Genomic DNA, 13,207 nt, shown 5'->3' with positions numbered 1-13,207 from the left:
GTTTTCATTTTATTTACCTCTTAATTAGCTCTAAGCCATGTGAAACTGAAGAAAGATGAAAATAATCTTTTTTTTTAAATGTACTTAGCTTGTGCTGAAGGCGGGCAACACAGTGGGTCTGTTTTCTAATGCTCCTCTTGGAACTTACTCTGTCTGTGACCTTGAACAAACTGTTTATTCCCTGTGTATCCTCTTGTGTAAATAAAGTAATTTCTGTAATTTTGTAGATTAAAGCTGTTAACAGCCAGAGAAAGTGTTTCCCAATTTATGGAGGGTAAATTTCTAAGTACTTACAGGGTATTGCTATGAGGCACACTGTATAAGCTTGTTCCAAAACTGATGGAAGTCATTGAGAATCTCTTCGCTGACTTCAGTTTGTGAGACACTTGAATTAAACCCTTAGGAGAGCCAAAGGCGTTTAGATCCAGCTGTGGAACTGAGATGGTATTAGTTACAACAAAAAGAGTTGCCACTGAGGACGTTTAACTTGGATCTCTTTATTTGCGGCTTTTTGACTGAAGAACCCTTCCTCCCTGCCTCCCCCCGCTCACACTGTTGTAGCTTGCCGCCTACTCTTTCTGTAGAGAGGTAGATCTGATTTGAGTGACGGCTGCGTTATTCAGTACTCCTTGAAAGTTAACTACAAAAAAATTATTTTATTTGTAACGTTGGAAACATTTTTCCATCTGCCAAATGTTAGTTCTGGGTACGAGATACTGCCTAGGGGAGGCTGAAACTAATTTATCTCATTTCCTGTGCTTTGGTTACAGAGTTGCCACATATGATTTCTACTGGAAATTTGTAACTTGAAATTGCCAGAACTCTGGAGAATTACCTAGTTTGCTTCAATTTTTTTGAACTGACCTGCTTCTAGCCAAAACCTAACCTATCAGTTTTGAGGAAAAGGGCTTATTGCAAAGTGGGAAGCCAAAATTAAACCTTGCAGCTGTAAGATACAGTTGAATCAATACTGTCCTATATTTTAGATTGATTTAACCATAACCGTGGTTATATGCTATGTGGAGATAACATTTGTGGATGTATTTTATGTAAGAAATTATTTTGTAGTGAACTGCTCAGGAGTATTTAGCTTGAAGACATAACATTGGCTATACATTCATGGGTGGCACATTTCTCCTTGCAGTTTGGGGACCAGTTATGTCAGTGCATTGATAACTTTGTCAGCTAGCTGGAAGATCTGAATTCTTGTAGCTCAGTTCTAGACTGTTTTTCCACACCATTCTAGCTTGGCTGGGAAGAAAATTGCATTTGAACCATCTTTTGTATGTCACAGCGTTTGTCAAAACCTGTATGAGTGTGCAAGAAGTTTCACTTAATTGGGCTAAATCAGAAACACTGTCACCCATTGTTCATTATTCCTAACCTTCCCTCATGAGACAAAGTATAGCCATGTCAAAATTTTAATTACAAAAGAGGAAAAAGGACAACGATTTTGCTATTTTTAGCTGTTTAAAATGCCTTTGTTCCTGTCCAAAGAGAGCCACCCAGTATTTCTGTTGCTGGAATACAACAGCCACTCCACTTACTGCTGGTTAAGCTTTGCCAAAAATGGACACCCGAGTTCCATGGCAATGTTCACTGAAGTCAAAGGCTTGATGTGAATTAAAAGTTTAAACTCTCTCTTTGGCTGGTATTGCTGCATACATGATCCCTGCTCCTTCCTTTGCTCCAGCTTTGCGTGGTGTTTTCATGTATCTTTGAGGTCTGAAAGATGCTGCTGAAAAACATACCCCTTTTTGTTGCTTTTTTCCTAAGAATGTTATAACCTTTCCTGAAGTTTTCTTTTATGTTACCTATAAAAAAAGAAAATTCTGTTTTTAATTTTGTTACAGAAGAATGTGGATGAAAGGAGAAACTGAAAAGATTTTTGCCTGATTGGGTCTCTTGCCTTTTTGATGACCCTGCTCTTTTTCCCTTTAAAACCCAAAAAGCAAGTTCCCGCCTGTCCATGCTACCCAAGGACATTTCTATCTGTTTATATTAGGAAATTCACACACAAACCTAGCTTTTGCTCTGCTAGAAGAGATATATTCCTTGTTGTCTTGCCAGACTCTGGAAGAGACATAACAAGCCACCTCCTGGTTAAGGACCCATTAAGTGACACCCTGTAGTCCTGTGGCCTAATCCAAGCTTTACCAATGCAGCGTGCCGTGAAACCTTACATGAAGTAAATTAAAGGTGAGGTTTTGAAGGATGTGGGAAGATGACAGTAAGCACGTGCTGGGGTTTGTGACCTGAGGGTAATTCAGTGGAATCGGCTCTTGAACCAGAAGAGCGGTGGATTTGGAGGGGTGTGTGGGGAGGGAACAGAGCAGTGTAACTTCGTGTCTGTCAGAAAGGTTTGAAGTTCCCTTTCTTGCCTCAGCAGTCTGTGTGCCAGCATTTGTAAGGGGTTTCTTCTGTCATAAAGCATGTTCAGATTACTTATGTGGCTAGGCAGGCCTTCTGATTCTTCTTATTCTGCAGAAAAATTGTGCTTTCCAGTTGGTTGTCTATTTATCTCACATCTTCTTGTGGCATGCTTTTTACACATTGGGATAGCCAGGGGGTTTCAGACACTGTCTTTGATTGAGGCCTCTGCATTGCTGAGTAGGGAAATGTTTCTGTGGTTTCCCTTTGTGGACTGCTGAGACGAGCATACAAGAAAGTAACATAGCCTGGAAGTAGCAAAATTCTTCATTATCTTGAGCTTTAATCTCTTGAGGAGGACAATAGGCTGTTAGGAAGTATGGGATTCCTTCAGAAGGTCTGGATTATTTTTAATGTCCCTCCTGTACCTTCCTGTTCATATATAACAATGCCTAATGATCCATTCCCTATATTGGCCAAATATGATCAGTGTGTGTTAGCAAACTCCCTGAATAATAAACTCTTCAAAAGGAGAGCTTTGTTGCCTGCATAGACAGCAGTAGTTGCAAAACCCCTCTTTGCAGGGAGCCAGGGATGTAATGCTTTGTGGACTAAGACTGAAGGCAATAGAGGCAGTGAGGAGGTAACTTTTGTATGCATCAGGCTTACGAACTCCTGAAAAACGAGAAAGGATTTAACCTGCGGTCAAAAAATGTTTGGTGCAAGACTGGTGTGTTAGAGAAAAGCTTTAATTTCTGGTCCTTATGACAAACAAAGATGTTTAGAAACCTCTGCTAGACCTTGAGCACACTAATATATACGTTTATTACACCACATTTGTCATGAATGATTTGTCTGCTGGTCATGCTTAATTATTTGCTTTGGTTCCTTACTGCAGTTCAGAAGATATGTGCATCCATTTATCCATACATCAAGCGTGCAGGAAGCTGGTTTATCAGGTTTTGATGCATGATGATGGAAAACCATGACCAGTTGGAAATGCTTCACTGGGCGTATTTGCAGAGCAGTTTTTGCAATGGTGGCTCTTCATTGTTAACCGAGTATAAAGTTCCTGGGGGAAAATTTGCAGTAAGGGAAGTGGTGGGGTGCCTTTGCAGAGATGGTAGCATCCTCCTGCCCAGGCTTTTTGTGGCTAGTAAGTGCATTTGGCTTTCGGCATAGTGACATTGCTGTGCAGCAAGGGAGCGTGTGAATTTAGGATGGCTTCAGCGTTCCACCTTAACACTGCAGCACCCAGGGAGGCAGGAGTATCAACAGGGGTGTAACGAAGTTTTGGACTAGATATAAGGAAAAACTTTTTTTACGCTGAGGGTGGCGAACCACTGGCACAAGTTGCCCGGAGAGGTGGTAGATGCCCCATCCCTGGAAACATTCAAGGTCAGGTTGGACGAGGCTTTGGCCAACCTGATCTAGTTGAAGATGTCCCTGCTTATTGCAGCAGGGGTTGGACTAGAAGACTTTTAAAGGTCCCTTCCCACCCAAACCATTCTGTGATTCTATGAAGTTGGATGGATTACCTCCTGCACATTAACATATTTGCTCAACAAGACAATGCAAATTAGCAAATGCACTCAAAATTTGCACCTCAGTTCACTTTGCAGGAACCTCCACATACAGACAAGTGCTAGCATCACTGCTGCTACCTTGACAGTCGCCTGACTTTCAGAGAAGCTCTCCAGGTTTCAGGAGAAGGCCAAGCGATAGTACAGCTATTTCCCATTCTAGGTCCGACATTTAAGCTAAATGAGCCAAGCTACAACTCAGTCCATGAAAGTGCTTCTAGATTTCAGAATGGACTCGCAATGTTATCCTTCATATAAGGATTCTGAATCGGATTGTAACACCTTGTGCATGATGGAAAGGTACAGCGTACCTAGAAAGCGCTGTTTGCTGTTACCAGTTTCTGCTAAGGTCAGAAGATGCTAGGAGCAGTGTCTTGACCCTCTGCCTGTACCTCGTGTGTGGAGCCCATATGATACTTGACAACACACCAGTTCCCTCTGTAGTGTTTACTGCTAATTCTTGATGCTTTTGGAGGGTTTTGTCTTATCTTCTCAACAATTTTAGTTGTCAGTATAGAACATTTCTTGTCTTATATTTTACATGCAAGTGGGCTGAAATACAGATTTTCAGGAGCTTTTAGCTGTTTGTTTTGTTTTGGGTTTTTTTTGTTGGTGGTGGTGAGTTGCGCTTTTTTTTATTCAGGGAGATGACAAAGCTGCACTGTGCTTTTTTTAATCTGCAATATAGGCATGTAGTCTCACTTCAGATGTCTGAGGGGTGTCCAAGATATTTGAAGAGAGTTGGCAAATATAATATGGACTTAGGGCGTACCTAGATGACAGTGGACACATTTGTTCAGGCAATGGAGTCGCCTGTGTGTTACCACGTATTTCAGCGATTGTGTACATACCCTAAAAGGTAGTATACTTTCAATAAAAGATAGGTATTTCCTAATGATCCTGAAGGGACAGAGAACCATGTGTTTCCACATCCAGGGAACTTAAGGCTGTAGACCTTTGTGGAACAGCTCTTTGGTGATGGGAAAGGCAAGTCCTGTGCTGCTTCTCTGCATTTGATATTTCAACCAGCCTCTTTGTTTAGCTGGATGTTTGGCAGTGAAGCTGCAAGAGCATTTGATAAGGTTGCAATCTCTGTATTTGTATCCTACAGGAGGCTTTTTTGCTGAGCGCGGTAGAGCTCCTGGTTAGGTGAACCAGTTGCTTCGTTACCTTTTGGCAGAAAGAAGCTGTACTGCGACAGTAAATTGAGTGTTGCAAGAATAATGGTAACGTGTAGTCCTGCATCAGGCTGACTTCTCCACCAAAAGGTCATTGCTGCAGCAAACGTCTGGAACCGCAGCTCATTTCCTCCTCCAGAAGGCTGACTGCTGATCTGATTCCTGTGGACAGAACCTCTGGCTTCTGCTCTGAAGATCTGCTGTGGCTTTCTCCCTTGCTGGTGTTTCATCTGGGGGACCATTGCTCAGCAGGGATGCAGATTTGAGATGAGTAAATTCTTTAGACAGATGGAGCTTTGGAGGCTTTAAGACCAGTGTTGTTTCGTGAAATGACTGCAGTACAATTTTGCTTAAGGAAATTTATCTTCACTTTTGATGCCAAAACTGGTGCAATTTGGGCAGAACTGGCTTCACTGTGAACTTTCCATGTGCTGTGGGGAATGTCCTGTCAGGCTGTGCTCTGTTCTGCTTGACTGGGCAATCAGCTAGTCTTTGATTAGAAATCTTTCTTGTTTTGTAATGAAATTCTCATTTCTGAAGAAAAGGAAGTTTGCAAGTCTACACCAGCCAACTAGTTTGTTAGTACTTCCATTTGGCTTTGTCCAAAGTGAGATTCAAAACTTGAAGAATTAAAGTTTCAGCCCTTCCATGCAGCACCAAATATTAGTCTAACGAGGGAGGATAAATAATGCCAGCAAATGGTATCTCTTGTGTGCCTTTATGTGTTTTCTTTAATAATTGTCAGCTTTAGTTCATCAAAAATAATTTTACACTTGGCTTCCCTGATTTTTAATTAGTATTTATCATGTAAAACTATAGCCACGGAACTCTTGGACACTTTGAACAGGAAGCAGGTAAACAATCAGCTTGTTCATGAATATGTCTCTCATTTTGTGTATGTTTTTTTCTCAAGTTGTAATTACCAGGCATAGTCCTAAATTGTTCTGCTTCTTACCTCCTCTTCCCTTCATAATTTTTTCTATATTTTTCATCTCTCCTGAGAACTCTATTTTTAATGGTTAATTTAAAGGAAACCTCTTGAGTATTATAATGTGTATTCTGATTAGTACACCTAATTGCAAAGAGTACATTACTTTAAAAGAAAATGAATGAGGCCGTATTTTTCAGCTCAGTTTCATTTGCACACTTTTTTCTGAGCACAAGGAATTGTGAGTACAGCCAGTGGCAACGTGATACCTGGTATCTGGACAAATGTAGAAAACTGGGTTTGCCTTCAAGTATACAGCCTATTTGTGTGTGCAGATTTAAGCACGAACAGACTAGCCTTCGTGTAAAGGCAGGTTTTAAAAATCTCAGTTGTCATGTTACTGCATATTTTGTATTGTGTAAGAAATACTAGTGAGGATGAGTCGGGCTGGAGGAAAAATGTGCTTTACTTGCTCATGTGGGGAGTCAGAGACAGTCAAAGTGGTTGGGTTAAATTAATTTTCTTTAACTTGCTAATGACTTAACAATGTTTAAATTGACCAACTTTGGTATTGTAAAGTAAATGCTTTTCCTAACGTCTTCATAATCTTTGTGGAGTGTTTATTTTTATCCAGGCATATTAATGTGAGCTGCCTTCCTTTTAGTCCTCTTCTATAAGGCCAGTTGCAGGGCCTTCCTGAAAGAGATATTAAAACCAAAAGTTTTCTCTTTGAGAGTCTTCACAGGATAACAGGAGATGGCCCAGTGATGGATACCCAGGGAAGCTGTTATGAACGTCCATTAAAAAAATTTGTTGACAGCTTTGATAGTCTAAAATATATTTATTTGTCCATTATATTTCCATTATGTATTACTAATTTTCCATTGTATTTACTATATTTTCCACTTAAATTTACTACTCCAAAGTGTCAAAATTAGGTTAATGGCACTATTTGTAACAGTGAAGTGAAAAATGTACGTACGAATGCAGAGTCTTAGGGAGGAGCGATGTGCGTCCAAAAGCTGTAACGGTCCACTTGGATTCTCCTCTTGGTCTGTTGGGGTGTGAGGCAGTTAATTGCCCTGAGCTGCTCCTTTTCCAGATTAGCCCTGATTCCACAGTTTGAAAATACACATTTCTGCTTTTACACTACTCTTCATTGGCCTGACAATTTTCTCCAAGCAGGTGTGACTGTAGGACTGAACCTTGTTCTAGAAAATGATGTGGATTTCTGTACAAAGACTGTGGTCTGTACATGAAACTTCCATGGGTAGTAGAGGGAAGGTAGAAGAAGAAAAGACATTATACTTTGTATAAATTATTCCAACTTAAAAGGGTAGACCCTCAGAAGTATATCTAAAACCCATCAGTTACCCTGACCTGACACACACTGCAGTGACTTGAGCATGTTCTGTGGGTGTTTTACCAGGCTCCTGCAAGGGCATTGGGAAGGGAGTTGTTTATAATTAAAAACTAAGGTCCTTGCTGTTCCTCTTCTCTTTTGAAAGTGGGAGGGAAAATAACTTCCTTCCCCCTGCTGAGTGATAAACTATTTTGTTTGAATTATGTTCGCTCTGTAGCAGAGATCTCATTGTTGCCATCAGAAGAGCCAAATACAGTTGGCAGGGTGGTGTCTTCACCAGGCTGATCCTGGCTGCCATTTCACTTCAGGCAAGCTCCTCACAAATAAAGAGGCATTTTGTTGAGCTTGTTAAATGCATAATGTTCTCACAATAGCTACTGAGCTACATCATTCTTGTCCGGTCTTCCTCCAAAAATGTCTGCCTGTGGAGTTATTCAGGAATATGTGCTGCACGTAGGTAGTGTGTATATTGTATCTTATTTTTATCCAAATTAACTTTCTGCTGCTTGGAGCTTGTATTTCTGGGTGGACAGGAGAATGTTCACAAGCGCTTTAGGCAGCGTAAGTTGTCACTGCCACTAACAGATGTAGCTCCTGTCACTATCCCCAATGTAATATTTCTTCTACTTCTTTTCTTGTGCCAGAAAAAAAGCCTTCGTGCAGCATGTGGCAGGCTCATTCAGGGAGCTGATCTAGCAGAGGAATAAGCTCAGCACAAAAAACTGATTTTTTTTTTTTTTTTTTTTTTTTTTTTTTTTGGCTGAATGAGCTCCCTGATTGGGTTCACTGTGCAACTCCCTGAACTTGAGTTGGTGGGGAGGGAGCTAGGTTGCCTCTGCTAGTACTTGCCTATGCGACCTGGAGCGTCTGGCATGGTAACTTGACAAAGTAATTGCATCTGCTTCCAGAATTCATCTTGTAGTAGGTTGGGTACAGTCTGTTGCAATGTGTATGAAGCATTTTTAGATTCTTAGTCAGATGTTCTCTAGAGAGATGCTATTTCCATCTTTATCCACCTGTTACCAAATGGTTTGCCAACATAAGATGATTTTAAGGACATTTAGCTGCAAAAAATCTCACTCCTCTCCTCCCAGTAGCAAACAAGTAATCTAATGTTTTCATATAATGACCAGGTCAGCATTGTAAGGCATCATACAGACAAGTGCACGCTGAATACCCCTAAGCCCATCTGGCTCCAAAACTGCCGAGGATAGAAGCGGGGTTTTTTTTCATCCTTTGGGATCTAAACAAGGATCGCTGTTTTGATGAGAATTCTGAAGGGTGTGGTTATCAGAATTGGAGAGGCCAATACATCTGCATCATCCGATTTTCATGTGGGCATAGGAGGCACCTGCCGACTGTCCCAGCTGCCTGGGGAGTAAGATGGGTTTCATAGTGCTTGTAGCTCCACAATTTTTGTGACACTGCTCATCTACCAGCACTATTGTTTTTGTGGGTTTTGTTGTAAAGATGATGAAATCTTCTGTGCTATGCTGCATACCTTGCTCAAGATGTAATAACCAGTGCAGTTTCCAAAAATCTGCGTTCAAGAATACTTGCAGTTCAGGCAGTAACACTTATCTTGTTTTGAAAAGATACCTTAATTGCTCAGTGTTAATCCCAGCCTCACTTAACTGACTTTTCATCATCTCCTGTTCTTTACATCATCTGAGCCTTGGTGAATAATTCTAAATCCTCCTCCATTTATTATGCAGATGATCATATTGTTGCTGCTTGACCACCCTCAGTTCTGCATATGTTAGTTCCTTTGTACAGTGTTTAAATAGATTGGTGTATTTTTATTTCATAGGAAGCAAGAACAGAATCTATTGCCAGACCTTTGGAGATAAATGAGGCTGAGAAGATGATGAAAATTGCCATTGACTGCGTTCTGGTAAGCAAAATGATATTTATTTAATTGCAAAATTATCAGTTCTCTCCTGCAAGAACAACATAGCTCTTTTTATCAACAGCCTGGGGTTTAGAGTGCCAAAGCACACATCACCTTCAGCTGACTGGGCCGTGTAGTGCTGCACCTGGTTAGTTAACAGCTGGACTTCAGTTAATGGCTAATGCAGACTTTGGTCTTTAGGTGACATGAGATGTGTAAACAGAAGTTCATCAAGGCAGAGATCACACTGTGATGACTCCTTGTGTCGTGGTAATGAATACGGTCACTGATGATCCTTATGGTTTATTTGGGAAATCTGTTGTGTTGAAAGTGAACGAGCCTGTTAATTGAAACTGATAGCTTTCCTGGCAGAGTGAAGGAGATGTCTGCACAGTGATGATTGTGAGCTGCCAGTCAGAAATCACAGCCTGCAGCAGAAAGGGTAAACGATGTTAGCAGCACTACCTAGGAGAATATGTTAAGACCTGCTCTGTCTTCAAACTGTTGCACTGTGTTGGTTCAATATGCAAAAACATTCCTCCAGTTGATACATCAAAGAACTGCACTTGGCCTCCCTTGGCCTCTCTCTGGGGGGAAAACGACAGAAAAACCCTCCACATTTTAGTCATATTCCCTGCCTCTGTTAGGAGCTCAGTAGCTGCCCCAGCAGCTCTACAGGAGGGATGAAAATTGCCTAAATCAGCACAGAAGTCTACATCCACCTGTAAACTTTGTAGAGTCAGGGCTGCAAGGGGTGTGCTTGGTCACTCACAGTGTGCTGGTACCTCTGGAGTTTTGAAGTTGGGCTCTGGAAGCAGGATGGCTGAGCTGGCCAAGGGTGAAAAGAACTGGCACTGTGCTAATTAGTGCCATGCCAGTGCATCGTTATGGTTCTTGTTTCAGAGGACCTTTTGTCTGTCCCAGTATTGGCAACACCGTCCTTGCTCCAGTGCTTGGGTTCCTCTATTCCTAAACCATTAGCTGCACTTGCAGCCACTGTGCAAGTATGGTAGTTAATTAAATCCTAGTGATTACTATAAATTACTTAACTGCAAACTGTATCCAGTCCAATTGTATAATTACAAGGCGTAGAGTTCCAGATTTAAACAGCCGATGCATAATCAATAGATACTCCAGGCGATCTTTCCTTATGTTTCTGGTCCTACTCGCAGTCTATATGAGTTCTGAATGTTGTTAATGTGTGTTGCTGTTCTAGGCAGTAGTGCTAATAAACTAACAGCAGCATATTAGAGCAATTGGCTTCTTGGGAAATACCAATAACACGTAGTTCAGCTGGTTTAGTTCTGGACCTGTTAGTGAAATGACATATTATAGCTGAGCAGCACCTAACAGTTACTGCTGGAATTTCAACAAGTGTGAAGTCCTCTCTCTCTCTCTCACTCGAAAGATGCTCATGGTTTTCTAAGCACGAGCACACTGGATGTATTCAGCTCGTTTTAATAAGCTGGAATATTCCCACTTCCCCCTCCTGATTCCTGTAGCGTGTGTTGCAATGTTTGGGATGTTTCCCAGATTTTGAAAAGATGGATAAAGCAAGACTTAGAAGAGGATGAAGATATTTGGGTAGAGTAAGTTCTTGATAAAAGTCACCTTTATCTTGAATAAAAAAAAAAGTTTATGGAAGCCTAAAAACTGTCTAAAATAGTACCAAGAAATAAATGCATTTCTCACCTGTGTTTATTCAGACACTTACATGTTCAGAAATGTCTTTATGTATCCTGTCAGATTTTTTTGAGGAGGCTTCTTCTCTTCCTGTGTTTTACTGTTTTTTCGGTGAGAAGGGAAAATAAAGTTAAAGCCCAGGGCAAGTTGTGGGGCTTTTTCTTTTTTAAGAATGTCTGGGGGAAAAAATCGGGTATTTTAAATTTGTAAATGTTCAGTTAGTTCATTATCCTGGCCACAAAGAAGTTTTTAATTTTCATTGCCTGGCCAGTTTATGCTCTAGCTCATTGTTATAAAGTTATTTGATAACCTGAGATGTGAGATTATACAGCAGAATGGTCAGCATCTGAAAGCTAATTCTAATTATTCCAGCGCAAGCCATGGTTTACCATCCTTCTCTTTTAGGAACAAGTCCAAAAGACTAAAGACATGTTGAATAATGTGGCTTTGGATGAAGCCAATTTGGAAGCCAAGATTGAAAAGCGAAAACTGGAGCTTGAAAGAAGCCAGAAGAGGCTACAGACTCTACAAAGTGTTCGGTAAAGATTATGAACTGATTATCTGCTGCATAAATGAGTGTTAGCATAAATGATGGAGCTGTGCGTTGTTAATGAGCAGTGAGGAGTGAAGTCTGTAATGAGACTGAAATGATGGCCTGTGGAAGAGAGAGATTCTCTTCTCTAGAAATGCCCAATCTGGGTTGTAATTGTTCATTTTTCCATTACCATATATTTGAAGTCAGAATTTCAGGGCTGTTAAAAGTGGCCAGAATACTATTTTTTGGGGTTGCTTAGTTGCTGCTTGAGGTATACAAAATGATCAGATAGCATGTCTTGTCTTTTCCTTTGTCATTAAACATAGATGGTGTCAGGTAGTTCTCCTGAAAATGGCAACTGGTGCCAACATTCCCTCTGTTCCCAGAGGCTTCTAGCATTCTCAGCCACCAATGAAAAAAGTTCATTATGCATCCCTTGTTAGGATCGGTTCCTCTAGGCAGTGATACAGCCTGCCATAAACCCAAGATGTTCAGGTTCATAGTTTGGGTTGACTTCTTGCTCTTTGTTACACTGCAGTTTTATACAATCTACAAGGTCATGCTCTATTTTTGACCTCATATGAAAAGGAAAAAAAGGAACTATTAGAAAAATGAGTGCTGGAAGGAATGACATTGATTCATATACATGTTTTGATCAGTAACACTCTGGAGGAAGTATATCGGGTAGATGTGAAGCATCAGACAGCAGTAGTGTTCTCTGGGGTGCAACAGTTGGCTCTGTAATATAAGGACATCATCACCTATTGGTGTCAGGTCCAGTTATGCTTGTAACAACACAGCACAGTTCTGTAGCAAATAAGTCTTCAGCAAAGTAGGTGATTTACCAGCCATGCTACAAGCTAGTTTTTTTGGAGTCATGGAACAGCAGGACAATTAACTTAGATTTGTCTGCCAGAGGGGCCAAAATGCTGCCTACCTGCCTGTTTGGAAGGGAATGGTAGTTGGTACACAAAAACCTGTCCTTTGCTATATATAATTTTTGCAGGATAGGTTAGTGGGGTTTTTTGTCTTACGCTTTTAGTCTCTGAAGTAGTGTGGAACCTTAAAAACAAAACATCCTTTAAAATTGGTTTAGTGGACAGGGAAAGGCAGCTGCAAAACCAAAAATGCTTATTGCAGAATTCTGCGTGTACAGGTCAATATTTCGCTGAGTAGTTTATGCTTGTTCTCTCCAGTCCTGCTTTTATGGATGAATATGAGAAGATTGAGGAGCAACTGCAGAAACAATACAGTAGTTATCTAGAAAAATTCCGTAATCTGACCTACATGGAGCAGCTCCTGGATGATCATCGACGGACAGAGCAAGAGATGTTTGAGGTAAGACAGTTTAGAAATGCTCAGCAAGACTATATCCTGTAGCTCTTGGTGTTATAACAGAAAATGTTTCAATACCCCTTTGTCAAAGCAGTGCATTACTAGTTGCAGAGCCAGCTCTGAGTGACCAGCAGTTCACTGACAATCCAGTAAGCGTGACCGCTCTTGGACAAGCATGACAATACAGCTTTATTTTTTGAGTTAGTGAAGTTAAACCATTGTAGTGTGATGCCCCTTTCCTGTCTCTGACTCCCCCTGACTCATTTTTCAGTTGATGTTTTTTGTTCATGAAGAATGTTTTCAGCATTTCTAATCTTCCTGTTGCTACATACAATGTATGT

The 13,207-nt window shown here is 40.8% G+C and overlaps 1 protein-coding gene across 2 annotated transcripts in view; it reads left to right on the top strand.

Moving 5' to 3' along the window:
* CLUAP1 (clusterin associated protein 1) overlaps positions 1-13,207 on the top strand; it is a 69,488-nt gene that overhangs the window by 13,190 nt on the left and 43,091 nt on the right. For both annotated transcript variants that reach the window (XM_059826494.1, XM_059826493.1), the window contains exons 6-8: positions 9,233-9,316; positions 11,402-11,535; positions 12,728-12,869. In XM_059826494.1, the coding sequence (XP_059682477.1) occupies positions 9,233-9,316; positions 11,402-11,535; positions 12,728-12,869 (360 nt within the window). The remainder of the gene's footprint in view (positions 1-9,232; positions 9,317-11,401; positions 11,536-12,727; positions 12,870-13,207) is intronic.

The sequence above is a fragment of the Gavia stellata genome, chromosome 18 (genome assembly GCF_030936135.1).
Source record: "Gavia stellata isolate bGavSte3 chromosome 18, bGavSte3.hap2, whole genome shotgun sequence".
Taxonomy (NCBI): Eukaryota; Metazoa; Chordata; class Aves; order Gaviiformes; family Gaviidae; genus Gavia; species Gavia stellata.
The sequence above is the reverse complement of the archived record's forward strand: the minus strand, read 5'-3'. Positions and strand labels throughout refer to the sequence as shown.